We start from the raw sequence: 25,319 nt of genomic DNA, 5'->3' as shown, positions 1-25,319 counted from the left end.
AACGTAATTGAGTTGCGCTGTTGCACATTTTTTTACTATTGTTTATGTTCCTATAAGAAATTTTTTGCACTCTAAAAATTACTCTAATTTAAGATTGTTTTAATGTTGTGCCTGAAATTGCAGCACTACTCCAGTGGAAAGAGTACTGAAATTCCAGAACATATGGTCAAACTCTAGAATCACAGGAGCCATGGAACACCAGGCCAAAAAACCAAAGACAGAAGGTAAACAAACCTTAGTATTGTAGTTTTTCATAATTTATTCAGCAATTATCAAATTATTTATTTCTTGTAACGTTAGTTTCGGGTAAAGTAACCTTATTTTAAGTACTGAAAATAGCAAATACATTTTTGCGGGTAATGTTGGTTGCCTACTTTTAGCTGGTAATTTTATCTCTAACATCTAACCTTACTTTTTAAGAGTGTTGTTCGGTTGGTTGGTTAAACGTGTGGTGTGTGGATAACAAAAGGATTTTCATATTAGTTTTTCAAATTTATTACAATTAGAATTGATTGATTTGTTTAATAAGAAGAGCAAAAATGCTGAGACGTCAAGCACGTTTAAGACGTGAATATTTGTATCGTAAAACCGCGGAGGAAAAGCAAAAAACAATTCAAGACAACAAAAGGCGCATACAAAACAATCTAGAAGAAAACACTGCAATTCACGGTGATTTACAGAAGAAAGCCATACATTATTCCAACAAACTAGAGTGGGAAGATGCGGGACCAGAAAGGGCAGCATTAGTAGGTGGTGAAAGTGGTGGAGCCACAGCAAACTCACAAGATGATGAATACCGCTATGCTGGAGTGGAAGACCCAAAAATTGTCATAACAACGTCGCGGGACCCTAGTTCCAGACTGAAAATGTTTGTAAAAGAACTGAGACTAATATTTCCTAATGCCCAAAGGCTTAACCGTGGAAATTATGAGATGAAACAGCTTATCCATGCTTGTAGAGCCAATGATGTGACTGACTTCATAATAGTGCATGAACACCGTGGTGTTCCTGATGGACTGGTGGTGTGTCATTTGCCCTATGGCCCCACAGCCTACTTTAACCTATCAGATGTGGTAATGAGGCATGATATCCCTGATATAGGAACAATGTCAGAACAGTATCCACATTTGATTTTTCACAATTTTAAAACAAACCTAGGACAGAGGGTAGTGAATATTTTGAAATATTTGTTTCCAGTACCCAAGGAGGACTCTAAAAGAGTGGTAACTTTTGCTAATCATGATGATTACATTAGTTTCAGACAACATACCTACAAAACAGTTGATAGGGAGGTAAGTGGAGTTATTGATATTTATAGAGTCATTGAGTTTGTTTTAATTAAAAAGTGAATTAATTTCAGACTGAGCTGTCAGAACTGGGACCGCGTTTCCAATTGAAGCTGTATGAGATCAAGTTGGGTACTCTAGATATGGTTGATGCTGCTGATACTGAATGGGCTTTAAGACCATATATGAACACTACAGTAAAGAGAAGATTTTTAAGTGATAATGATGGGTGGAAACAAGATGATGACATTGAAACTTAATTTTGTTAATATATATTTTTGATATATAAAAATTATAATTTACTATAAACAACCTATATTTATTTATCCAACATCCTAAACAACTCACACTAATAGAACACAGTTTTAAAGTCCCAAATGGTTAAGTTTTTTGCAACTTTTATATTAAATTATCATAATAACCTCCCTACATTTCATGGGAAGGTTTTTTAATTGTTTGTAGTTTTGTGATTGGTCAGAAAAGCTGCTTTTTTTGACCAATCACAGTGTTCTGATTTACCCACATACTGCACATGCGGACTTGCCATCATGCTAATCTACATGCAATTTTCAGCATAGTGGGTAGTTTGTAATTGCTGCTTTTTTTGACTAATTTATTAAGTAAGTAATTTATTCACTTGTGGACTTAACAGCGCTCTAATAATAACAGTGGAAAAAACATTTGCTCTCTCATCAATAATTGAAAATTGTCAAAATGGAGACTTTCTTCATTATTTATAGATCTGGAAGTGACAGGAGTATCGCGAAGCGGTCGAGTTAGAAAAAAGTCCTCAAAACTCATGGATTTTGAATCTCCAGACGATATCGACCGGACTTATTCCAAACGGCCTACGGCAGCTAAAAGATTAGAAATTTTCGACACAAGCCCGCAAAAGAAAATTGGTAAATTAGATGAAGTAAGTTTACCTTTTAATTACAAGTAGCATTTGCAATGGATTTCAATTTTCAACAGCCTTTTCCAAAAGATCCGCCTCCGTATGATGCTTTTATGCATTCAGAAGGTTTAAGTGACTCTGAATACGGGAGTGATTATGAACAACCGGCCAACACTACCGAGTCTAGTCTGGACGAATCAGTTGAGTCAGAAAGTGATTTTGATGATGGCGAAGCCGGTTTCAAACGTCTTGATTCGTCGAGAAAGAAGCAGTTGGTTATAAAGGACGGAAAAATTATTAAAAGTGAAAAAATTAAAGGTTTGACGATTTTTTTTGCAACTCATTTAACGAAAAATACAATAAATTTATAATGCAGAAATGTCCACTTTTAAAACATCACCAAAAGGCAGTAGTAGATCTCCTAAAAAAGTCACGGTAACTAAAACTTCTGCGGGTCCTTTAGCAGCATTTCAACCAGGCATCACTACTTATGAGAATGTAAATATTTCACCGCCTAGTGGTAAAGAGGCGTATAAAGTCAATGGAATTAAACCAATAGATGTTGCCGCTCATCTTAAATTATTGGGCGAAAGCCTGACTATTATAGGGGAACGGTTGAAAGAACATGAGGTAAATTTTGGTGCCTGGATGTGTTTAAAGTTTAATTTTGTCTAATTTTCAGGGACAAATTGCAGTATCGGGCAGTCTTTCAGTATTACTTGATTCTTTACTGTGTGCCCTAGGACCTCTTCTCTGCTTAACCCAGTTAATACCGGAACTACAAGATAATTGTTGCACTCCAGAACAACTTCTCAGTACCTTAGATAATGTGGCCTTTATAATGCCCGGTCTTTAAACGGTTTCAAACAAATAATAAATAAAACTCAAAGATGCTTGTGTATTTAATGTAGTTTTAAATAATATGGGAACCATGAGGACAGTTTTATAATATAGTGTGATTCTTCCGATTTAACGTCAACAGTTTTGTTGTTTCTAAAACAAACAAAATAATTAGAGGGTGGTTTCTGTTATTGTTGGGTCAGCAAGCTGCTGCGCTGTCGCGTTTTCTCGGTTTAATTCCGATTGGGTGATTATAGCAATGGGCTTTACAGGGATCGTCGTATTTGCAATCCCCTTCTTTGGATTTCCAATGTTTGCAGCAAGGTCTAGTGCAAGGTCCTGCCACGTATTTACTTACTTTTTTCTTTGGTTTGGGTGGACACGCTTGGATTTCCGCGCACCATACCCCGCAAGGATGACAGTCCGATGGCGGTGTTAGTTTCATTGTGCACGGCTTAAAACCTACAAGTGTTTTCGAAAATTTCAGTTAGTTTGACATATAAGTAGAGTCCGGATTTCTAGAAATTTGCGTTAGAAAAACGCGTTATTTGACAGATTTTGTTGATGCTTTTTTGCTTTTTTCTTCTTTTTGTGCTTATTTTAGTTTTTTGTGCTTATTTACTGCTATTTTTGTATGGTTTAACTAGTTTTTTACAAAACAATAAGCTTTTCAAGTTTTTAAAAATAAACTAAACTAATAACTGATGTGGCATAAAATTGCTATATTGAGATATTGAAAGCTTCTGAACGACAAAAACATGTTGCAAAGTATCAATTTACAAATTTACACTGACCAAAAAATTTCCAAATGCTCTTGACGTAGTCTAAAAAATGTAAAAACATTCCAAAACACTATAGAACCTCTAGAAAATTCCTTGCAAAGCTTACAAAGCAGCCTAGAAGCTTCCAAATGCTTTTCAATTTATCTAGAAGCTCTCAAAAGCTTCTGTATTCTTCTAAAGCAGTTGAACAGCTTCCAAAAGTTTCTAAAACCGTCTACAAAGTTTCAAATGCCGTAAAGGCAGTCCAGAACCTTCCAGGCTCTTTAAACTGTCCAAACACCTTCCAAATGCTCCTAAAGTAGTCTAAAAAGGTTTTAAAACACTACAGAAACTCCAAAATGCTTCTCAAGCAGTCTAAAGCCTTTCAAAATAGTCCCAAAGAGTTTAGAGTGTTCCAAAAGCTTTTAGAACACTCTAAAGGCTTCCAAATAATCTTAAACTAGTCTAGAAGCTCTCAAAACACTATAGAAACTTCAAAATGCTTCTAAAGCAGTCGGAAGTCTTTCAAAATAGTCTAGAAGCTTCCTAGAGACTTCTCCAGCCTTACGAGTATGTATTTTTCTGGTTCCCTCCTCTAGGTCATCGAGGTTTTTTAGTTTTAAATTTAAATTTTATTTTATTTTGTAAATAGTTTTAGATCAGGAGCGAAACTAATTAAAAGTGCCATAGGTGTGAGTGGTGGCGTAATTTTTAATAAAAAAATTGTTGAAAATCAATTAAATTCAAAAAAAGAAACTTCAAAAACTTAGAGAGAATAAATAGAAAAAACTTGGTAGAAGCTCTGAAGAGGCTGGGAAACGTGTTCGACTGGTGGTGTTTGTCTCCAAGTTAGTACTTCCCTCAATTTTTGGAAACAGCTTATGTTTGAGCTATTTTCCAAAAAGAAGAAGTTCAGGAAGTTTGTCTTGATCAGGCAACTGATTGTGTCGAGCGATTTTCACTGATGTTAGGGCTGAATTGACAGCAGAGGAGGATCCGACACACAGGCAAAGAAAAGATCTACTAGAGGTGATCTTCTGGCAAGTAGAATATTATTAGTTTTAAGTTTTGAAAATAAGTTAGGGTAGAAGATTGTCTAATCTAGTAAAAATTTCTTGGCGTCCCTTATTAAAACATGTCAAACGGACATTTGGATTTGATTACTTTTGGAAATCTGATGATCTAGGGGCAACTTTAGGATACGGAGGCAAAATTAAATCGGGGTTCTTTAAGGGATAACAGAATTCACGATACTAGGAAAGTTGAGAAAATGGATCTCACTCTGTAGTGATGGAGCATCAAAGTACCTGTAGGACATCCCTTGTCCTCCTTCTGCTGCACCTTTTTATTCGGACAGCATGGACTTTTTCCATCGGTGGTCACACCGGCGCATTTGCCTTTCCGGGGATCTGATGATTGATTTGATCCTTGACTCTCAGAATGCCAGTCTATGTTGTAGTTGTTATAAAAGTTTGCATATCGTGTTCGCTCTGCTTCTTCTGGACTCATTTGATTTGCCTTTATAAATAAATAGTATGGGACTTTTATACGAAGTTTGTTGAATTTTTTACCTCTTGCATTCCTGGTGGCTGTGGGCAAGGCAATTGAAGCGGTTTCACAGGCTGGGGCACTGTCGGTGCCATTATTGGTGGTGGACATACCATACAACATGTGACGCATGGTTCTTTTGTAGGAGTACAAACTAGGGGTTGAGATGCACCATTTCTGGAATTTCCAATAATCTAACCTACTTTTTTACCAAAACAACAGAGAAGTTTTCTTACCCGTTCTCATATTGTTGTACAAGCTGTTTAAGTTGGGTAACAAAATCTGGACAAGCCATTTTCACAAAACAACGAATTTCGGTCTGGTTCAGAGGGAAGCAAAAGTGAAAAAAACTCGAAATTTACACAACAAAAAAATATGAAAATGTCACCGGAAATTTAATTATTTACTAACAGTCATTGTCAGTGACAAAGAACAAGTCAAGCTGGCCTATGAAACAAATTCACTATAACAAAACTATTGTAGCAACAGTCAAGAACATTTTTAAATCATAAAAAAATTCTCTTTCGGCCTGAAACTATCTAAATTTCCAGTAATTTTTTCAAACAAAAACTAAATCAAACAGAAATATGGCTGGATGTCCTCCACCTTGTTGTCCACCAGCTTGCTGCATTCCGTGCTGCGCCCCTTGCTGTCCCCCTTGCTGTGTACCGTGTTGCGTACCGTGCGTTTATGTCCCATGCTGTTTGCCTTGTGGACCATGCTGCCCGCCTTGCCCACCAAAGGTATACTTAATTTTTTTTTATAGAAAAAAAGCATATTGACTTTAGGGCTGTTATTTTTTAGTGCTGAAGTATCAGTGGATCCAGGCCCAAAATGCGTGAGATCGTCGCTACTGTGTCTTTTTTTCTACAGCACCGGAATGCATAGCAGTACAAGACTCTCGATATTATGTAATGTGTAAATTATTTAAGAAAATTAAAATAAAACGTTAAAAATATGCAGTAAGTGAATTTTAACATTTTTATTATGCTTACTGACGCAAGTTTTGTGAAAATTGATAGTAAATTTATTATAGATATTTGTCCTCCAGGTGGTGTCTTTAAATTCGTCTCTGTGTTTGTTCAGTTAGTATTGTTGGCATTGGCAAGTTTGCATTTTTATAACAAAAATTCTAATTGGCTTATTATTTATATTGAAAGTAGTAATTCCATATTTTAAATTGTTACAAATTTTCGTAAATTGTTTAAAAAATGGCAGACAAGCAATTGAGCAAGCTTATAACACAAAAATGGAAAGGATACGTAAAAGTAAAATGTCAGTTTTGTGTCTAGTTCTTACGTCACAAACGTCAAAACAAAATATAAAAAAAGTCAAAATTAAAAACAGTATAAAAAATATTTGATAGCATAAACAGCAATAAATTACAGATAAGTAATTTGTTTATCATTCAAGAGCGAACCACAAATTTTCCGTTTCAAAGTATCCTGAGTTTCTAGGTGAGTTGCATCAAATTTCATAACCAAAGAAAAATCTAGAATCCAGTCATTCCCTCTGTCGTTTTGAGATCGTTTTTGAATTTGCAAATCTTACAAAACAAGTTTAAAGTTCTATTGTTTCGTAGAATGGCTTTAATGCTGGCAACTCGAATGTGTAGAGCTCCTGCTTTCAAGCAGGGACTCAATTTGACCAAACAGTTACAATTGCGTTCTGCTTTGGTCAGAAATTATGCTGAGGATAGCCGAGAGGCGATGGCTAGGGCTGCTAGGAGACGAGCAACTCTCAAGGAACGTGCAATGGCCCCTGCTGGCCCAACCGGTAAGTTGCCATGCCCTCCAGCTTTTTAGAAAAAAATTACAATTGACTGTTTGAAGCATTCAATGTTGGTACTGGAGCTGTGGCTGGAGGTGCTCTTTTGGGTATTGGTGCCCTATGTTATTATGGTCTTTCATCTGGATCTGGCACCAGTGCTGTAGAACAGTCCCAGTAAGTCAACTTTAATGGTGTATAATTTTTTTTTTGTTAATAAAATGTAAATAGTATGTGGCCTCAACATGTTAAGGAGCGCATCAAGGCAACTTACCTGTATTTTGGCAGTTCTATTGCTGTAACTGCAGCTAGTGCTGCTGCAGCATTCAGATCTCCAGTCATAATGAATTTGGTGACTAGGAATGGTTTTATGGTAAGTGTCTTGCTTTGCATATTGTTAAATTAATTATTTGGCTACTTTTCAGGGTATTGCAGCTAGCTTAGTGGCCATAATTGGTACAGGAATGTTGGCTCAAGGCATTGAATATAAACCAGGTAAGGTTTGCTCGTATTTATTAGTATTGAGGAAAGTACACCAGTTTGAATTATATTTTAAAATCATTTATCAGAGTTACTGTAAACCTTGGAGAACAAACAACAAACATGGAGAAACACTTTTTGTTGAGTAATTTGAGAGTTGGTGACATGATCACTTTATCAGTAAGATTGATTGAGACAAATGTGTGATACTAGTGTGAGTCTTTTTACAGGTTTTGGTGCCAAACAAATGGCATGGCTGTTGCATGCTGGAGTAATGGGGGCGATGGTAGCGCCTCTCTGCTTCCTTGGAGGACCCATTTTGGTTAGAGCAGCTTGGTACACTGCGGGAGTGGTTGGCGGTCTCAGTACCATCGCCGTTTGTGCTCCTAACGACACTTTTCTTTATATGGGAGGACCTTTGGCCATGGGTTTGGGTGTTGTGTTTTGCAGTTCCATTGGTTCAATGTTTTTGCCACCCACCACTGCTCTTGGTAAATCTTAAGAAAATACTCATCAGGTTATTAATATGACTTGAGGTGTCATTTTTCAGGTGCTGGACTTTATTCAATTTCACTCTACGGCGGGCTTTTGCTTTTCTCCGCTTTCCTTCTTTATGACACTCAGCGCATTGTAATGCAAGCCCAAACTTACCCAGTTAATCCGGAATATCAAGGCGTCCGACCATACGACCCTATTAACAGGTATATTAAATATTCTTGCTTGTTTCAGATTGTTTAATGCTTGCATTTGTTTACAGCGCTATTTCGATCTATTTGGACACTTTGAATATTTTTATCCGAATTGCGACAATGTTGGCCATGGGACAAAACAGGCGAAAGTAATTCACTCAAGCTTTTCTGGTTACTCTTCTTTTTGAATTTAATAAACTTATTTCAATTTTAAATAAGTGTTTGAAGTGTTATTTACTTTCTGATGAGAGATTGTTGGATCGGATGAATTTGTATGTGAATAGTAGGTAATAAGAAGACGCTTGTATATTATTAATGGTTACTAAGTGAGTAAGTGTTGTTATTTACCAATAAGCAACCTTCATTCATTTGTTGAAAATAAATCAGTACCTCTTAAATACTGGTATGTTATTTAAATCTAAACCCCCACAATGCCTACATGATTCTTAGCACAAAGGTCCTAAATAGTTTAGTTAAGTAAATAAAACAAAACACTTCCATGTGTGGATTTATTTAAGCAATTATGGCTCACATCACAATCAGTTTAATTAGTCGAGCGTAAGTTCCTAGGCCGGCACAACATAAAAAGGGACAATTCACTAAAAAACCAACAGTTCAGTGCGGCAGCCTGGTGAGTGAGTATTTCCCTCAAATTCAAGGAGTTTCGAGTGAATCAAATATTCTTTGGAAATGTTGCAGTCTTAACATTAACTTAATCTTGTGGTGTAGAGTGTATGTTACAAACTTATGTCTACTGTGATGAGAATAAATAAATCAAGTGCACTTAAAAGACTAATTAAAAAATGGTACAGAAACAACGTGTATTTGGTAGCAATACAATATAAAAAGTTGCTAAACGCACAAATAAACTACCGTCATCGTTAAAATTATGACTTATAAACTCCCAAGGGTAACAAAAGGAAATGATAGCAGACCATATTTTATACTTTAGCTACAGGACAATTTATGGACTGCCATAAATTTATTTTTGAAGCCTGAACATATCAGAGGGGTTGAAAAGAGATGATAAAATGTGAGTTTTCTAATTAAAATAATTAATTTTAATAGAAATTAATATTAGAAGGGCTGGCAAAAATCGGCTTAGAAACTAATAGAAAGTACTTAAAGTAATAACTTAAGATTCTATAGAGCTTATCAAGCGATTTTCATACTATTGAACACCATTCCACACTACTCGCTAATTTATGCAGATCGTACTTTTAAGTCTGAAATTGAGAAGGAAACTAAATTTTGTCAATTCACTTGTTTTACACTTTATCAAATAAGTAAAACCTATAACACACACCATAAAAAATTCCTACTTACTTACGCCTGATACGTATATTCGGTGAGCTAGACATAGTGTCTCCGTTCCTTAATTTTCACCAGGAATTATTTTTTTTAAATACATACTGAACCCTTACAACTCTATTAAGTTAAGCACACTTTCACTTACCTGTAATACAGTTCAATTAAGCTAGGAACACTTGAAAAATATATTTGCATTTTTTTGTTAATGAAACATGGCACCAAACTAAACATGAACAATTGCAATATTCGAATAGAGGCTCAGAACCACATTAAACGCGATACAGTATCTGTTAAGCTCAAATCTAGCTTGAGATTCTCCGTTGACCGAGGACCATAAAAGCCCTTTAAGCCATATAATAAGAGATCAATAATAAATAAGCGTCCTACGGTTCCGAAATCTAAATGACGCGTGTAGGTACACCATTCAGTTAAATCTATTATGTACATTGTACAACGACCATAGGAGGCTACTTTTTTACCAGGCTTGCTATACGGTCCAGATGAGGCTTAAAACCACCAGCGGCTGTTGATGGCGATATAGACCGTTGCTGATTATTGTTGCCGTTGTCCGCGTTGTTTTGTTTGAGAACTTGCTCTTTAGCACCTCTGCAAATTAACCATTAATTCAGAATCAGCATTCTATAAGAGTGCTACGTCATCATATGTTACTTTGATTTACACTGTATAAAAATAAATAGTAAATGTGATGGGTAGGCAACACACCTTTGTTGTATGTGTAACCGTGGTTGCCTACCACTAACTAACTTACAAATATCTGGTCAAGTCCTCAATATCAACCAGCATTGAATCCTGCTCCATGTGGAGATCGTCTCTCGTCATTAGGGACTTAACCAGTTGTTCATTGAGATTCTCAATTTGAGTGTGAAGATCATTTACGATAACCTGTAGCTGTGCGACGTTCATTTCAGTCAAAATTTGACGCGACAGTCGCCGTTTGTTTTCCGGAAACGGTATACCGACTTTTTCCAAACTGTGACGTACCATTTCGGTTATAGGCGATTTTTTTTGTTTTTGCTTCTCAATCTGTAAGTATTATTTAAATATCAACAATAAAAGTGGTTGAAACAATGCAATAAAAGTCTACTTGCCTCCATTTGCATTCTTGCCATTTGTTTGGCTTGCGCCAATGCCATACGAGCCTCAGTCTGAAGTCTGGCTTGTTTGCTGAAGAAATCATTTTCAGTAGACCCAAAACAACCTGTAACAATCACAAATAACTTCAAGCTGAACAAAATAAGACAAAATCTACCTGGATGAAGCTGGGAGTTTTGTTCAAATGCTTGCAAAGCCAAAGTGGATGGCCTTTGGGCTGGTTTTTCTTTAAAGTCACTGTGCTTGAGTGTTTTTGCTGGCTTGGGGTTTGTTAATGGACACTCATTGTCTGAGGAAGGGCTTTCATTATCAGAAGCAGTTTCATTCATGAAACATATTTGAAGATTCATTCCTGACAGGAAAAAATACAATTTTAACCTGAGTTAAGTGAACAGCAATAATACATACCACTTTGTAATCTTGACTGTAAACTAGGCTTCCTACCTGGGCGATCCATATAGTAGTCATCTTCATTCCCCATTGCCAGTCTCCTTCTGATTTCCTCTCGATCAGTCCTCCTCTGTAAACAAATTTAACCATAAAAAAAAACATACAAACTTGTAGTAGTTTATTAAGGAGCAACAACAAAACAATTACAATAAACATCTTACACTGCTTCTCCCATCATCATTAAGTGTTATAACCCTAATAAAACGATCCATAATGTTCTGTTCGTCGTAAGACGGCGGCACATAAGGAAACCACTCCATATTTTCGTTCACTGAATTATAATCCATGCTGAATGTGGTCATTGAACAAGCCCTTGGACTTAAATGGTCATTGCCTAAATCGTCAGCACTATCTTTCTGCACAATGGTATAGTAAGTGGTTTTCGTTTTGTGGGAAAAACTATGTTTCAAACTGTTCAGATTGTTCGAAAGTTTACGAGTTTTCAACTTGAAAACATCAGAAATATTATTTGTGCGGTTTTTTAAACTTGTAAACAAATTATCAAACATAGCGTCCGGATTCTAACCTAACTTTAACCTCTGAGACATGAACAAAGTGATGATTATTAGTAGAGAGTAATTCTTTATTTAGTATGATCACTTTAATTATCACTATGGAATAGTATTGATCTGAAAATCAATAATAAAATCAAGAAATACCAAAAAAAAACCAAACAAACAAACTTTGTAAATAAAAAATAAATAATTAGTTTGACACTTTGACAGTATTGACACTAATGACGATTTGTAGATTAGAGATGGGTGAAAGAATGTAGGTCAATATGCATTGATTTTGCTCAGAATATCAGTTAAATTTAAGAAAAAAACATAATTTTCAGGTAAAAGACAGCAGATTTATTGTAGAATTACCGAAACTGCTATCACTGCAGTGTTGTTTGATTTTGAACTATCACGTGACTAACTTATCTGGGCAGATTGTACTGTCACGTGACAGGAAGAGAATGTATTATGCAAATTGGCGGGAACCACACAAAACTATGAAACAGAGCAAAAAAGTTACTAGATGATTACATTTTTATCTTTTTAGTATAAACTTTATATCTATAGATAGGCAATTAGCATTTTTCTTCATAGAATGGAGCAATAGGAAGTCACTTGTATTTAACGACAACAAAAGCAATTAAAACAAACGTTTCCCCCTGATGATTTTAGTTCAAGGACTATAAGTTTCTATTGTTTGCATCATTAAACATTTACCAAATTCCTGATACTAAATAAAGTACTTACACTCTCATTCAAACTTTCTACAGTCTCGTTCTCATCAAACGTTAAGGTGTATAAGTCGTTCACATATAAACTGTCCTTTTTATAATGTCTTTTCCGTTTTAACGATTCCATTTTGCTTTAAACAATAGCGATAAGAACGCGCCAATCTTATAGGGTTATCACACTTTGTAAACAGCACCGAAATTTGTTACAAACAATCGTATAATGCACGGGACACTGAAAGTTGCCAGGTCTTCTTCAGTAAGAAACTGATTTCAATTAGAATAGCGCAAAAAGAAATTTTACTGCCTACTTACTTAACATTTAAACGTACGTGCTAATTAAGAAGCGAGCTTAATAGTGAAGAAACTGTAATGAAATAATGGGCAAAATGAGATTTCAGCACGTCACCGTTTTTAGACCAAAATACGGTTCGTTTACGTGGCTGGGTTCGGTACCATGTAGTTGCGAAACAATTGAACTCGATTCGTTCACTTTAATAATGAATGGATTATAAATAATAACAGTAGAAGAGTTTTACAACGGTAATTTCAGCCCAAATTGATGAAATTGAATCTGATATTGTATAAAATTTGCTATATTAAGTATACAACGTTTGTAACAATTTTTTGATCGTTAACACTAAAAATAAAAGTTATGTTACTAAAACTGTAAGAGGGATTGTTTACTGAATGTATTAGAGCGTGAAGGAAGCAGAAGCGGCCAGCAGTCGTTAAGGCCCATTGTTCTCTACAATTTACACAAAAAGGACAAGTTTCTAAATGCGATAATACCATACAATTGAATTAGTGAGTCATTATTCAAAATTGACAGTTATATCTAGTGTAAGTTATGTACCAATAAGGCTCTTGATTGTGTCTGTCACATTAAGTTACCTGGAGGTATATTTGGCTACTGGTACGACGCTTATTGTACTCCATGTTGCTGCACACTTTTAAAAATTACATAAAAAACTCACAATGTGTAACATTTTGTGCATGAGATCACAATACAAAATAAATGTACGCATCGAAGCGACCGAAACGTTTTGCCAGATTCTACTTTGCTATTAATTTCATTTTAGTACGTCCCTTGTTTCATTCCAGAATTTAATTTCTTCCGCTACTCGGTTAACCAATTATGAACCTCTATTTTGGTTAACCAGCCCTTTTAATGGTTTAATCAAACGTGAAATTACTGGATGAGGTAGGTTGTGCAGGTTATACTAAGTTGATTGAGTCTGGATGCACATGTGCGCTCTTACTACATGTAACATAAACAATTTCCTGTATCATTTACTTTTACACAGAACGCCTACTCATACATCTTCCAGCTGACTTAGTGACGTTGTTGAATTGAAATTTTTTCCGAATCATGTATTAAATCATTGAGGTATTAGAGAGACGGACTTACCCTTTGCTCTTCTTCTTTAGCAGCTTTCAAGTGACATTCAATGGCTTCTAAGTCAATATGCGGCATTGCTGATTCTATAGTGTAAATGTCGAATTCTCCTAAAATTATTGTCTAATTCATGAAGTAAATATATTCAAATAGGTGCTTTACCAAGGCTTTGTGTAGTGTTGTTGGAATTATTCCTGGCAATCTCCTTTTTGCCTTCTCTACGACGTTTCAGATCAGTACCTCGCTTCTTCGGTACTTTATTGGTGCTGTCTTCATCCTTTTCACTGCAGTTTCTAGACGCATCTAAATTAACGCATTAATTAGTTTATTCAAATTAAAAGTTTAAAAACCACATACCTGCTTCTTTGTGTGACTCAATATTTGAGCAATTTTTGGCTGGCAAGTGACAGATTTCCTCTTGGTAGTCTGACAAGGCAGCATCAGCTAGTTTGCTTTCAATGGGTGACATTACAGCTTCAAGTGGTGCCATCACGTGGTTCAAAGGCAAATAAGTTGGCACCTTTACCGTTCTCCTCTCCTTCAAAAGTTATCAATGATTGGATTATACCTTTAATTTTGGATGTACAAACCGGTTTGAACACCACAACTTCCTCCTCCTTGACCACTTCGTGGACTTTTTCACTTGACTCGGTACTCATGGTTACCGAAACGTCAATGTTGTCATTATTGTTCAGTTGGTTCTCGTCAAAGTCGAGGGTGTGCGCTAAATGTTGGAAACCCGGATAATTCGGATTGACGAATCCTTTTACAGGAGGTGCCATTTCGGTGTCGTTATTGTCGTCCGAAGATGAAGAGGAGGAAGATGAATCGAAATCTTGAGGTTCTTCCTCGTCTTGGGAAGACAACGAGATGGGCGAACTAGCATTATCTGATGAGTATACCAATGGTCGAGGGACTTGCAGCTGGGTTAGCATTTTGTTGATGTTTAGTTGTTGATTGGGATTGAATGTCCACTGCAACTATATCAAACACTCCAAATACTAGTATTTAATATTATTTCTTTTCTGTGATACCTCATTGGTGTGATTGATATGGACGTTATTAAGGGCAGCCACATTTTCGATTGTCAACCGGTCCGTATATGCGGTCAATTCATTTCCGCTGGTGCTAAACGGATATAAATCAGCCCCTTTAGGGGCTTTACGCGTATTGCAGTTCCGGTTATTTAAGTGATGGACAGCCTGCAAAGGCCCCTCAGATGGTGACTTCAAATGCATCAGTTACAGTTCCTGAAACCAAATCAAATCTGTCAAAAGTGATTCATACAGGACCATTATAAAATCTAGAGCTAGTTTTATAAATAAAGTACATTTTGAAGTAAATCGAGCCAATTTTTCCTTCCTAGAATATAAATTGATTTTGCTGTAAAATAGTATAAAATTATATAGTCTATTCACGATCCTGTTCATGGAATTTGTCCTGTATAATAAAATGACAAGAAGAATATACAAAGTGTCTCATTTATCGTTACATTTCTGTTATTAGTTGACAACATGGCATACAAAACTGTCATATAACCTTATTAAAGAAAAGTTTTGTCAAAAATATACAAAGAGGCATTAGTCAAAGTTTCATGGATAGGGTAGATCAAAACAGACCATGAACAGACTGGTTGTGTTGCATTTGTAGCACCCTGTATTGAAGTACTAAAAACTAAAAACCAAATTTATCTTCCAGGAAAACCTTATTACCCGTTCGAACCCTTTGTATTTAATTAAAGGTTTCCAACATTTTTGTTTTTTAATTAGTTAAAAACAGAATTTTTCCTCTTGCACCCACTTTGTTTAATTAAAAAGCTTCTCCCTTACATACTTGAACCAGTTTAGCCCCATGTATAATTAAAACCAATTCCTTTGTCGTGGTTTGTAACTCACTAATTGTACCATTTCAAAATTAGAAACTAAACCAGTTTATTGAGAATAATAGGAAATTTCGTGGTCTAAACACGTTCGAAATGTGCAACTTTTGTCTGACTGAACTTTGTTGCAAGTTGTAGAACTTGCGGGGTGAAAGAGGTGGAGAAAAGGAGTTTCGATAAGTTTTAATTGGCTGAAGAGCAAAGTTTCTGATTTCCACTGAAATCCAAGTGTAATTCAGCTGAACTGAGGAAAAAATCACTGAAATTCTGACTTATTTCCCCCTACAAAAATTTCCATTAGGCAACTTTTATCGTATATCTTTTGCAAAAGCATTAAAATGCTTTTTGACGCCAACGTGGTTGTAGTTAAAAGCCAACTCGCAGCTAGTTAAACACGCAATATATTTCCGTCCCAAAACTGGAAAGTGCTTTGGATATTGATCCATTATTCCAGAAGGCTTTACTTAGAACTGATTGTCAAGTGTATTTGTACCCTATAAAGCCAAACTTAAATAAAATTGGAAAAATTGATGATATTTGCTTCAATATGTAATTTCCGTTTTAATAAAACCAACCCAGATTTATTTCATAAATGTTTCCAAGAAAAGCAAATATAGAGTGACTTAGATATTTATTTCCCTGGAGGCTTCCAAGGGTAATTTTTTTTTTATTTGGTTTACATCTTCTTTGCTTTTAAGGGATTTCAACCGGGAAAAACGTCTTATAGAATATATACCTAATTTCTAGTCAAGTCTTAAACATTTTTTAGGTTTAGGTTACATTTAGGACAGAATGGTGCAATTTTACATACAATTCTGCACTAAATTATTGGAAGGAAAACTGTGTTTCCACATGTACGACGTGGAAGCTATGCGCCCATGTAAAACTCCTATATTTAAAATGGAAGCATATGGATTATGCATTAGCTAGAATATATCTGGATACACTAATAAGTGTAGTGTGTGGAATAAATCCTTCACTCTTTTATTAAGATTATAATATTTTTAGAGCACACTGTAGAGTACAAAAAAATCTGATTTTTTAAATACTAACAAAAAGGTAAACTTACTTTTCCTTTCCATTATTACGGAACAAACTAACTCAACCGGATATTATACACTTTTTGCTACACAAAATTTCGGAAAAAAATGTTCATAAAATGTGAAGAAAAACGTGCTCAACGATATCGGAAGGCAGTCTGTCCACCTGTTCTTCGACGCGGCGCTGTCGACGCCGCCCTGTGAGGCGTCGCGACGACTCTAAAGGGTCGAAACCCCCTTCGGCTGCGCAATTTTTTACAGACCTCCATTGAACTTTTCACTGCTTTATCGGAAAAAATCCGGTTAATTGGATTTGAGTTAGAACACAAAAGTAAGAAACAACTTAATCGAATTAAGGTTCTAAAAATGTTGCAGTTAGCACTTTAGTTTGCTTTTAAACAAATTAAACCACTCAGCATAGTGGATTGTGATTGGTCAAAAATAGCAGAAAATCAAACTACAAAAATCTGTTTGTTCCACAGTGACATATTATTTTTTGACAGGAATTGGCCCTGAATTACCTACCATGTCATCCACTGTGCTATGGTGGAAACTAATAAAAATAAATTGCTACTTGAAGACAATAAGGAAAAATGCTCACTGTCAAGAATTTTACTGAATTCCACTTGAAAAATGAACCTTGACCGTATAACGTTTAGAATGTGATATTCAAAAATGTAGGAGTAAACAGCAGATGATCCAAACATGAATAAACATCATTGTGTAATCACTGGTAAGAAACATAAATAAGTATTTCTAATTTAATCCATTCTAAGGTATAAGACCAACATCATACATAAAAACGCTCTATAAGTAGCTAATACAGCCCTTTGTGGGCTAATAAATTTTAACGATCGTAGGGATGACGCGGTAGCTTTTATTAGGGCAACCGAAAGAACATAAAAATAACCCATTTATATTTACAGAACGACCATGGACCTTTTTGAGGGTTGGTCTAGTAATAACTCTAGGCAAAACGTGCCTGGGTTTTCTCCTGCTATTATAAAGATAACTGACCAATCCTTTTGTCTTGGTAGAGATGATTAAAGGATTTATTATACAATTTAATTGTTTACAAACCGTCTGTCTGATAATTTGAATAATTGACAATTTCCCTTCGTAATTGTTAATCTATTGAAATTGATATCGTTAATGCAAGTCGATCAATCTGATATAATTGGATTTATTGACGCCATTTTAAATCTTTTGTTCATCTCAACGCATGTTCAATGATATAAACCGTTCAGAATGTTATTTGTTATTCATTACTGTATTCTTGTAATAATTATCAAGAAAATGGCAAGTAAACGGTTCATAAATAATGTATAAATACTAAGAAAGAATTTTGATACGTTCACGTGCAAGTTTTTTGCATGTTTATCATATAAACTGTTTTAATTAAAATTGTTTTGTGTTTGAAATGGGAATGGAGTTCCCAGTATCTATTTCCAGTAAATTCCCTTATTTCAGAAGAATCAACCCTGAAACGACAAAGATTAACCTACAGTTGTAATTATGAATGAATGTTTGACGCAAAAAATTATAGAACCAGCTATTATTCTTATTCAACTGTGCAGTAGTCGATTGTTCTGTACCCACAAACATAAAAACCTTTTAAAGAACAAATTAGCAAAACCATCCAATACTAATAAATATTACCAACAATCGATGAGGTAACTCATAAATATGTAAAAACCACTGAAAACAATATGGTTATTATGCATTTTTTATTTCACTTTTAGGTGCTGAACTCCAACAGAATTCACCAGACTACATGGAACCTTCAGCTTAAGACAAAAACAGTTCTATTTCACGTTACTTGACAGTACATTTAGATTTGTTGTTGATACGAGATTAAACTTCCTAGATCCTTGTAAAATGGTTTGGCAAGCCTTCTCAAGTTCGTGAGTTATAATGCAGCATGATTAAATATCGAGTCACGTTTCTTATGATTGGTTTTAGGTTTGGTTGTGTGGATGCACTTTGTTTAAATGCAAAAAACCCACTAATCCCATGATTAACAATATGTGAATTACAGCACTTTTCCTAGTTTGTGATTGTGATTATCACTGTTTTATGCTTAGTTATGTCACAGTTATGTTATATTTTGGAAAAAACTTAATAAAGCTTCTCTTTGTATAATTTTTGCCTTTATAATTGAGGCCTAACGTATAATACCTTGCCAAAATTGAACTTCTTCTGAAACTCGGTTATTTTTTAACTGTGTCATACAGTTGCCATATTACAGAGAATACTTTTTCGGAAATGCATTTCTAGGCCAAAGAAAGAGATCACTCAAAACTGCTAGAGCCTCTGTAGGAGTACTATGTAACTTGATAGAGATTTAAAAAAGGCAGATTTATAGTAGGACATGCAAGTCAAAGTGAGATGAAGAAAGAAATTTCTTTTCTATTCCCTTACATAGTTCCACAGCTGAATTCTTACAGAATGATTTAAAATGTCAAAAAATTTTTTTTTTAATTTCTTGACCTCTGTTTATTGGTTACCCTGTATATAAGTTTGGCTCTAAGGTCCTTCAAGCGTTTGACCGTAACCGTTCGTGACCCTGTTAGAATCACAATTTCTTCCTAGGATTAGAAGAGCAAAAGGTGGAAGACATCTTAAACCGGTTGAAATTGCCCGCCAGACAAGTTTTAGCGTCAACACCGCGAAGCAGATGATCACCAGGTTCTTCTGATACTTGACGTTTGACGACGTCATTGCGTTGAGGAAAAATGTCCTTTCTAATATAAAACTGGCTCGCCGGACAAAAAGTTGTGTCACCGGGGTGTGGGCTTTTTGTAACCTTATCTTAGGCCTAGTACCGGACTTTAATCGCGGAACCCGCAAACTCGGTTCGGTTATGAACGCAACGCGTCCGTCAATTGCAGTGATTCGTAGTTGAAAAAAAAAATCAAAATGATCAACGTTTTTCGGAAATTTTTCGAATGGTTCAAAAGCAAAACTTTGTCCCGAAAGGACAGTGCATCAGGTGAACCGTTTTTTATGTATCTCAGTGTGGTTATTGGTAAGTAGTTTAAGGAAACCCTAAAAATGTAATTGCTTAGTTAAGGACACAACTACGACTTAACATTACAAATGCATGTAGTAATGTTATTAAATTGTTACGTTATTATCGTCTCAATATCAGATTTCAAATACCAGATTATTACACTTCGTCGACGCAGGTTAGAAACAATGTTATTACATTACAGAATGTTAAAATTTAATTTAAAAAATTTACTAAAGAAGCAAACTACCGGTTACATTGTTATTCATGGCCAGCTAACTAGCGTTGACTATATGGATTATTTAGGGAAAAAGCGATAAATTGATTAAAAAAAACAAACAATATTGATATAAAACATGCGAAACGAAATTGGTTTGTATCCAAAAAGAACTAAAGAGTGTTTTAATAACTTGTCATCAAGGAAACTTGTATATCATATTAACTGGGATTAATAGGGAAATCCACCAAAAAATTGAATTTTAATGAATGCAAAATGACTTAATAATCGATTATTTTTCACTTACTTAGTGTGTTAACGATCGGTATTTCTAGAGTTTTGGCTTGAAAAGGCCTTCATCAAAAACATGATACGTTTCGTATTCCCTTTATTGTCCCACTTAACGCAATTAGGCAATTATTAAATCAAAGAATCCTTCAACTTTGATCACGCCAGACATTATGAATAATTAGAATATGCTAAACAAATATCCGGAAAAATGTCGTTAAAAATGTGGTTTTTGTTCAGTTACGCCTACTCACTCTTATTTTAAATTCTTAATCATATACCTGGTGGCTCAAAATTGCTGTCAGTGTTTGAAACAATTTTTTTATTTTTTTGCAGCATATTTAACTGCTTTTAACAGTGGTCTATCAGTATCATGGACCTCGCCAGTTATCCCCAAATTCAAAACGGAGGAAAATCCTTTCAATGCTACCGTATCCACTACGCAGGTGGCCATGTTGACCGCTTTCCTGCCTTTGGGAGCAATTACTGGACCGATATTAGCAGGTAAAAGGTTTTAGCATAAAGTCTAATAACAAGAATTGAATAAAAAGCATCAAATTTCATAGTAACATTTAAAACGCCCACTAGATATGACGTAGACGGTTTTCAACCAATTAGGTGCGAGGAGCCACTTCAAACATCATCTTTTTCTAGGCCCGCTTTCGTGTTGCCAGTTTGTAAACTTATACCGATTCAAATTAATCTTGACAAATTAGAAAATTTGAAAATTCTAAATAATTGTGGTACAAATTTCAGACCTCTAACCTGAAACGTTCCTGAGATATTTAGCAAAAACCGGAAAAAACGAGAGTCAACTTTGACGCTCTCTAGCGGCTAAATGAGACAACATAGTCGTGCCCGCTCAACGTCACGTGGTACCCCCGTTTATTAGCTTTCTTTTGTTATACGATGTGTTTATACAGGGTGTTTCAAATAAAAGAGTTATGGACGTTCTGGAAAAGTGCACCAAAATTTCGCTTAAATTGAGAATTTCTGCTTTCAAGGAGGGTGGTCAAAGTAAGGCTGCTAGAGCAAAAACAATGGATTATCTAGGAATGAAGTATATGCAAATATCTACAAGATTAATATTTGGTATTTTTTTTATAAAATGAAAATTAATCAAGTTACAAGGATGTTAAAAATTCATTGAATCATCCTGTAAACTACTCCATTGTATTGTTAATGACTCGGTTATTTTGACAATTATAGGATGGTTCAATATACCATCAATTTGTAGCCCTTGAAATTCTCTTTTGACCACCCCGTATAGCGTTTTTACCAAAAACGTCGAATAACTGAGTTATTTACTGTTAAAACTGAGTTGTTTGATTTTGACAGTTTTTACTGTGACAGCCCATAACTTTGTTATTTTGACAGTTACAGGGTGGTTCAATATACCAATTTGTAGCCCTTGAAATTGTCTTTTGATCACCTTGTATACCATATAAATATAGTAGAAATGTCACGCTACCGAAAAATTAAAGCTTTTATACCGGAAATGTGTTGTCCAGAAGTGATAAATTTATAAATAATATTTTTTTTGTTGAGGTTAGGTATACAACATTTTTCAGAAAATTTCCGATAATTTTCCCGAAAAAATTCTGAAAATTTAAAAATTATTCGTTTTTCAATTATAATAATTGTACAACAATTCAATATTAATTCAAATAAAGTTTAATGTACTTTTAATCATTTACCCCCGTTTGCACCGTCGTTTTGTAAGTCGAGCTTAATTTAGGTGTGGGTCAGACTGTGACAGTACAGGTGAAAAAAGTCACACTCTAAACCACACTTAACTGTACTTAAAGTACGGGTGGTCAAAAATGGAAATTTTCCGACTCGAAAATTACCGCTTTTACATCCTTGGCCATAGCCAATAAAATTGCTGAAAGTCGTCTACGTCATATACGCGGCAAAACCGTCGATTTGAATTTATTTACGCATTTTTAAAGTCCTGTAAATTAACAAAAAACCTTATGTTTTGTACAGTAAAAAATTTTTTCTAGTTCAACACCAGTCAACTATCAACACGCATTTGTGCAGAATTTGCGTACATTTCTGCACAGTGGGTAGTTTATGATTGGAAATTTACTTAAATGTGGATATTACCATAAATCTGGAGGAGAATTTGTCAACACATTCAATCAATCCATTCATAAATTATAATCAACAACAACAATAAATAAATGTGTTTGACCACAAAGTTAACCTTGGGGCTTCTGATCAACATTCTGATTGTCCTCCCCTTAATTAGCATACGTGCAATCACATACAGGTATAATGCGTGTTCCGTAACGTTGGCCAACAGGAATTCACGTCTTGGATCTAGTTCAGACATTTTTTCCGCATTTGACGTCCACTTGATTGTTTTACTACCATTACAAATTATAACGTTAATCCGCCCGCGCTTATTAAGAAACCTTGATTTTAGAACAGCATATCAGATAATATTTGCTGGCGAGCCCCTATTTGCTAGGGAACAAAGCAAAATAACAAGGTTTCAAGTCGGGTGTGCGTGCAGGTTGAGGGTCGTGAACTCCATGATATCCGAGAAATACATGCATACTTTAACGCAAGAAGAAATTACCTTAATATCTTCCTGCAGAATGTCTTTTTTGCTCTAGGTTATGCGGCTGATCATTACGGCAGGAAATTTACTATGATGCTCTTGGGTTTTCCCTCGATTGCGGGCTTTTGCATCTTGGCTTTCGCCAAGATAATTGAACTCTGGTATTTCGCTAGGTATTTTTCCATTTTACCGCATTCTTTATTTGCTACAAATTGACGCTTATTTGCAGATTTCTTCTGGGAATAGGTGTTGGCTGCTACTTTGCCATCAGTCCTATGTACGTAGCAGAAATTTCGCAGAATCACAATAGAGCCAAATTTGGATGTCTTTTTGGTGTGTTCATTACGTTGGGATTATTCTACCCTTTTTCGGTTGGAGCCCATTTGAATATCGCCGTTTACGCAATGACTTGTAATTTTCCTTTAGTAATATTCTTAATAGGTAAGGTTGTCTTTCCATGCACTACCAATTAAAGTGAAACTTTATAATTTTGATGTAGTTTTTGGGATATTTATGCCAGAAACTCCAGTTTTCCTGCTGTCCAAGGGAAGGATAAATGAGGCGGAAAAAGCATTGATTAAACTGCGGAATAGGAAATCGGTGGATGTTCAGGATGAAATCAATGAAATCATGGGAGCCGTCTCCGAAACACAAGGAAAAGGTAATCATATCCTTTATTTGTATGTTGTTTATGTACTGATTTTGCATTCAGCTGGGTTTAGAGAATTGCTGGCTTCCCAACCTGCCAAACGTGCCATGGTAATATGCATAGGTTTGGTACTAATCCAGGAACTATCCGGTATTCATCCGATTATGGCGTACCTCAAACCGATCTTCCAAGAGAGCGGCACCAAAATATCACCAGATCTATCAACTGTGATTTTTGGCCTATCGCAGATCAGTTCCAACTTTATCACCGCATTGATTGTGGAAAAAGTGGGACGTCGAGTACTGTATTTAGTCTCAGCAGTGGGATGCGGTTTTGCCTGTGCCATTTTCGGGGCATACTTCTTTCTACAGAGCAGGAATGTTGATTTGGATGTGGTGTTTTGGCTGCCTTTGACTTGCTTAGTCTGCTATATGATCTTCTTCAGTTGTGGCCTAGGACCACTGGCATGGTCCATAGTAGGAGAAATTTTTCCATCAAACGTTAAAGGTATGTTTTTATCATACTCCAGCCGCATAAGCTATTTGTTATGTGACATTATTTTTTGTTAGGAATTGGTTCTGGACTGACTGTTTGCGTGTCTTTCTCTGCATCGTTTGTGGTACTTTTCACGTTTCCGATCGTGTCCGAAGTGGCCGGATATAGTGCCCCCTTCTGGATGTTTACGGTCGTTACCGTAATCGGGTTCGTGTTTATTTTCTACATGGTACCGGAAACGCGGGGAATGTCATTGGCGGAAATTCAGGACACTTTGAAAAGTGGAAAAGTACGAGACGTCAAAGAGAAAACGAACGAACCGGATGTGGCACCCGAAAGTGTAACGACGTATTTTTAATTAAATTAATATATTTATTTATAACATTCGTTTGAGTTTTATTTTGTTAATAATTTTTACTAAAAAGTTTTGATTAAATTGCACTATAACTAAAATTACTGTTTCACACAAAACTGATTCAAAAAGTCGCTTTACAAATTCTCTAAACACAATTTCACCCTGTTCAGCATAATTATAGCGAAGTTAGTATTAGGGACAAAAGTTTTGAGTAACAACAAGAATTTTGAAAACCTCTTTAACCTCGTTTCGTTGGGCCCACTAAGGATCCGGTTCTCAAAATGGCCCGGGAGGCCTTAAACGCCTCCTAAATTAAATTGCTTCGGCCCTTTTAACGAGATGCTTTATAAATGGGCTATTTTAATCTGGATAATAGGTTTAGAGCCCGCCAAAGACGAAAAAAAGGCATTAACCAAAAGTTTGTAAGTATAAGAAATGCAATAATATGTAAGAAATTACTTGAAATTAAACACAACAAATCCCCTATCCCGTAGATCACGAAAAAGATTATTAATTCTGATATCACATATGCTTAAAGATCATTTTCTAATAATTGTAAGTAGTATAAGAGTGAATGACACCTACCAAATCCTTTGTATATTAGCAACTACTATATTAGCCAGCAATTTTCCTATTATTATATTACCATCTTCTATAGACAATAACTGCGGGTTATTGATCTTTTCTTACTCCTGGATATGCTTTTGTGATTCCTGTGCGTATTTATAGCTTCCATTTCATTCCATTAAAGGCGAACAACCCATTGAACCAAAAGTACACCAATTATAAATATTTATATCAACTAATTTGCATGTTATTTGTTTATTATAATACCTACCCCTCCACCCCCAAAAAGTCACGGTAATGTTATCCACGTTTATGATTCAGATCGCAAATAAAAATCGTTTCGGACTGGGTTTGCATAGGCGTCGCGACGCCGCGTTTTCACTACTGGAAATCTGGATACGATGCGTCGCTTTTATATGTTGTGAAGCACAAAAGGGCCGAAAACGCCCCTCGTTGCCTTCCTGAACAATTTCAGTGTTAATG

The 25,319-nt window shown here is 35.5% G+C and overlaps 6 protein-coding genes and 1 long non-coding RNA gene across 10 annotated transcripts; 5 read left to right on the top strand and 2 right to left on the bottom strand.

Moving 5' to 3' along the window:
• The first annotated feature begins 8 nt into the window (after positions 1-8).
• LOC145733160 (uncharacterized) lies at positions 9-3,074 on the top strand. Of its 2 annotated transcripts, none has more exons than XM_081985847.1 (5): positions 9-224; positions 2,027-2,202; positions 2,259-2,499; positions 2,558-2,811; positions 2,864-3,074. In XM_081985847.1, exons 1-5 carry the CDS (start codon positions 191-193, stop codon positions 3,035-3,037), a joined length of 879 nt encoding a protein of 292 aa, XP_081841973.1. In that variant the 5' UTR covers positions 9-190; the 3' UTR covers positions 3,038-3,074. The 2 variants fall into 2 exon arrangements, with proteins under 2 accessions (XP_081841973.1, XP_081841974.1); XM_081985848.1 differs by lacking the exon at positions 9-224 and adding an exon at positions 263-383.
• Positions 417-1,598, top strand: LOC145733158 (U3 small nucleolar ribonucleoprotein IMP4). The gene is made up of 2 exons (XM_081985845.1): positions 417-1,292; positions 1,361-1,598. The coding sequence occupies exons 1-2, from the start codon at positions 540-542 to the stop codon at positions 1,544-1,546; spliced, it is 939 nt and encodes a 312-aa protein (XP_081841971.1). The 5' UTR covers positions 417-539; the 3' UTR covers positions 1,547-1,598.
• On the bottom strand, positions 3,066-5,751 carry LOC145733165 (uncharacterized). Its single transcript, XM_081985853.1, has 4 exons — positions 5,567-5,751; positions 5,354-5,507; positions 5,090-5,300; positions 3,066-3,483 (listed from the first exon to the last, which is right to left on the bottom strand). The coding sequence occupies exons 1-4, from the start codon at positions 5,623-5,625 to the stop codon at positions 3,221-3,223; spliced, it is 687 nt and encodes a 228-aa protein (XP_081841979.1). The 5' UTR covers positions 5,626-5,751; the 3' UTR covers positions 3,066-3,220.
• Positions 5,752-5,783: 32 nt separating this feature from the next.
• On the top strand, positions 5,784-6,301 carry LOC145733168 (uncharacterized). 2 transcript variants are annotated; one of them, XR_014179124.1, is made up of 2 exons: positions 5,784-6,073; positions 6,119-6,301. It is a non-coding gene; the product is annotated as an uncharacterized LOC145733168 (long non-coding RNA). The 2 variants fall into 2 exon arrangements; XR_014179125.1 differs by having other exon boundaries at positions 5,799-6,073; positions 6,135-6,301.
• A 322-nt stretch (positions 6,302-6,623) lies between these two features.
• LOC145733154 (growth hormone-inducible transmembrane protein) lies at positions 6,624-8,664 on the top strand. Its single transcript, XM_081985838.1, has 8 exons — positions 6,624-6,787; positions 6,913-7,106; positions 7,163-7,274; positions 7,329-7,470; positions 7,523-7,592; positions 7,808-8,068; positions 8,128-8,278; positions 8,335-8,664. The coding sequence occupies exons 2-8, from the start codon at positions 6,914-6,916 to the stop codon at positions 8,417-8,419; spliced, it is 1,014 nt and encodes a 337-aa protein (XP_081841964.1). The 5' UTR covers positions 6,624-6,787; position 6,913; the 3' UTR covers positions 8,420-8,664.
• A 97-nt stretch (positions 8,665-8,761) lies between these two features.
• Positions 8,762-25,235, bottom strand: Schip1 (Schwannomin interacting protein 1). Of its 2 annotated transcripts, none has more exons than XM_081985820.1 (11): positions 25,108-25,235; positions 14,802-15,017; positions 14,358-14,747; positions 14,125-14,305; positions 13,930-14,070; positions 13,780-13,877; positions 11,099-11,210; positions 10,848-11,042; positions 10,687-10,796; positions 10,347-10,621; positions 8,762-10,183 (listed from the first exon to the last, which is right to left on the bottom strand). In XM_081985820.1, the coding sequence occupies exons 2-11, from the start codon at positions 15,003-15,005 to the stop codon at positions 10,045-10,047; spliced, it is 1,845 nt and encodes a 614-aa protein (XP_081841946.1). In that variant the 5' UTR covers positions 15,006-15,017; positions 25,108-25,235; the 3' UTR covers positions 8,762-10,044. The 2 variants fall into 2 exon arrangements, with proteins under 2 accessions (XP_081841946.1, XP_081841945.1); XM_081985819.1 differs by lacking the exon at positions 25,108-25,235 and adding an exon at positions 16,716-16,871.
• LOC145733147 (facilitated trehalose transporter Tret1-like) lies at positions 19,337-24,300 on the top strand. The gene is made up of 7 exons (XM_081985826.1): positions 19,337-19,714; positions 20,538-20,705; positions 22,826-22,943; positions 23,000-23,211; positions 23,270-23,431; positions 23,483-23,926; positions 23,989-24,300. Exons 1-7 carry the CDS (start codon positions 19,606-19,608, stop codon positions 24,270-24,272), a joined length of 1,497 nt encoding a protein of 498 aa, XP_081841952.1. The 5' UTR covers positions 19,337-19,605; the 3' UTR covers positions 24,273-24,300.
• Positions 25,236-25,319: the final 84 nt, after the last annotated feature.

This window comes from Ips typographus, linkage group LG8 (genome assembly GCF_016097725.1).
Source record: "Ips typographus isolate SLU linkage group LG8, UJ_Ityp_2.0, whole genome shotgun sequence".
Classification (NCBI taxonomy): Eukaryota; Metazoa; Arthropoda; class Insecta; order Coleoptera; family Curculionidae; genus Ips; species Ips typographus.
This window is presented reverse-complemented; position numbering and strand designations above follow the sequence as displayed.

Bases quoted from the DNA above. Each gene is read 5' to 3' on its own strand.
- Schip1 (XM_081985820.1), bottom strand. From the start codon at position 15,005: ATGCATTTGAAGTCACCATCTGAGGGGCCTTTGCAGGCTGTCCATCAC. The intron at 14,748-14,801 runs GTATCACAGAAA...TGTTTGATATAG, and splicing joins ATATCAATCACACCAATGAG to TTGCAGTGGACATTCAATCC. The intron at 14,306-14,357 runs GTTTGTACATCC...TAACTTTTGAAG, and splicing joins AAGTTGTGGTGTTCAAACCG to GAGAGGAGAACGGTAAAGGT.
- LOC145733165 (XM_081985853.1), bottom strand. From the start codon at position 5,625: ATGGCTTGTCCAGATTTTGTTACCCAACTTAAACAGCTTGTACAACAA. The intron at 5,508-5,566 runs GTAAGAAAACTT...TGGAAATTCCAG, and splicing joins GTACAACAATATGAGAACGG to AAATGGTGCATCTCAACCCC. The intron at 3,484-5,089 runs GTACTTTGATGC...AAACACTTGTAG, and splicing joins GGACAAGGGATGTCCTACAG to GTTTTAAGCCGTGCACAATG.
- LOC145733158 (XM_081985845.1), top strand. From the start codon at position 540: ATGCTGAGACGTCAAGCACGTTTAAGACGTGAATATTTGTATCGTAAA. The intron at 1,293-1,360 runs GTAAGTGGAGTT...AATTAATTTCAG, and splicing joins ACAAAACAGTTGATAGGGAG to ACTGAGCTGTCAGAACTGGG.
- LOC145733160 (XM_081985847.1), top strand. From the start codon at position 191: ATGGAACACCAGGCCAAAAAACCAAAGACAGAAG. The intron at 225-2,026 runs GTAAACAAACCT...CATTATTTATAG, and splicing joins CAAAAAACCAAAGACAGAAG to ATCTGGAAGTGACAGGAGTA. The intron at 2,500-2,557 runs GTTTGACGATTT...TTTATAATGCAG, and splicing joins TAAAAGTGAAAAAATTAAAG to AAATGTCCACTTTTAAAACA.
- LOC145733154 (XM_081985838.1), top strand. From the start codon at position 6,914: ATGGCTTTAATGCTGGCAACTCGAATGTGTAGAGCTCCTGCTTTCAAG. The intron at 7,107-7,162 runs GTAAGTTGCCAT...GACTGTTTGAAG, and splicing joins GGCCCCTGCTGGCCCAACCG to CATTCAATGTTGGTACTGGA. The intron at 8,069-8,127 runs GTAAATCTTAAG...GTCATTTTTCAG, and splicing joins GCCACCCACCACTGCTCTTG to GTGCTGGACTTTATTCAATT.
- LOC145733147 (XM_081985826.1), top strand. From the start codon at position 19,606: ATGATCAACGTTTTTCGGAAATTTTTCGAATGGTTCAAAAGCAAAACT. The intron at 20,706-22,825 runs GTAAAAGGTTTT...TTTTTGCTCTAG, and splicing joins TACTGGACCGATATTAGCAG to GTTATGCGGCTGATCATTAC. The intron at 22,944-22,999 runs GTATTTTTCCAT...GCTTATTTGCAG, and splicing joins GAACTCTGGTATTTCGCTAG to ATTTCTTCTGGGAATAGGTG.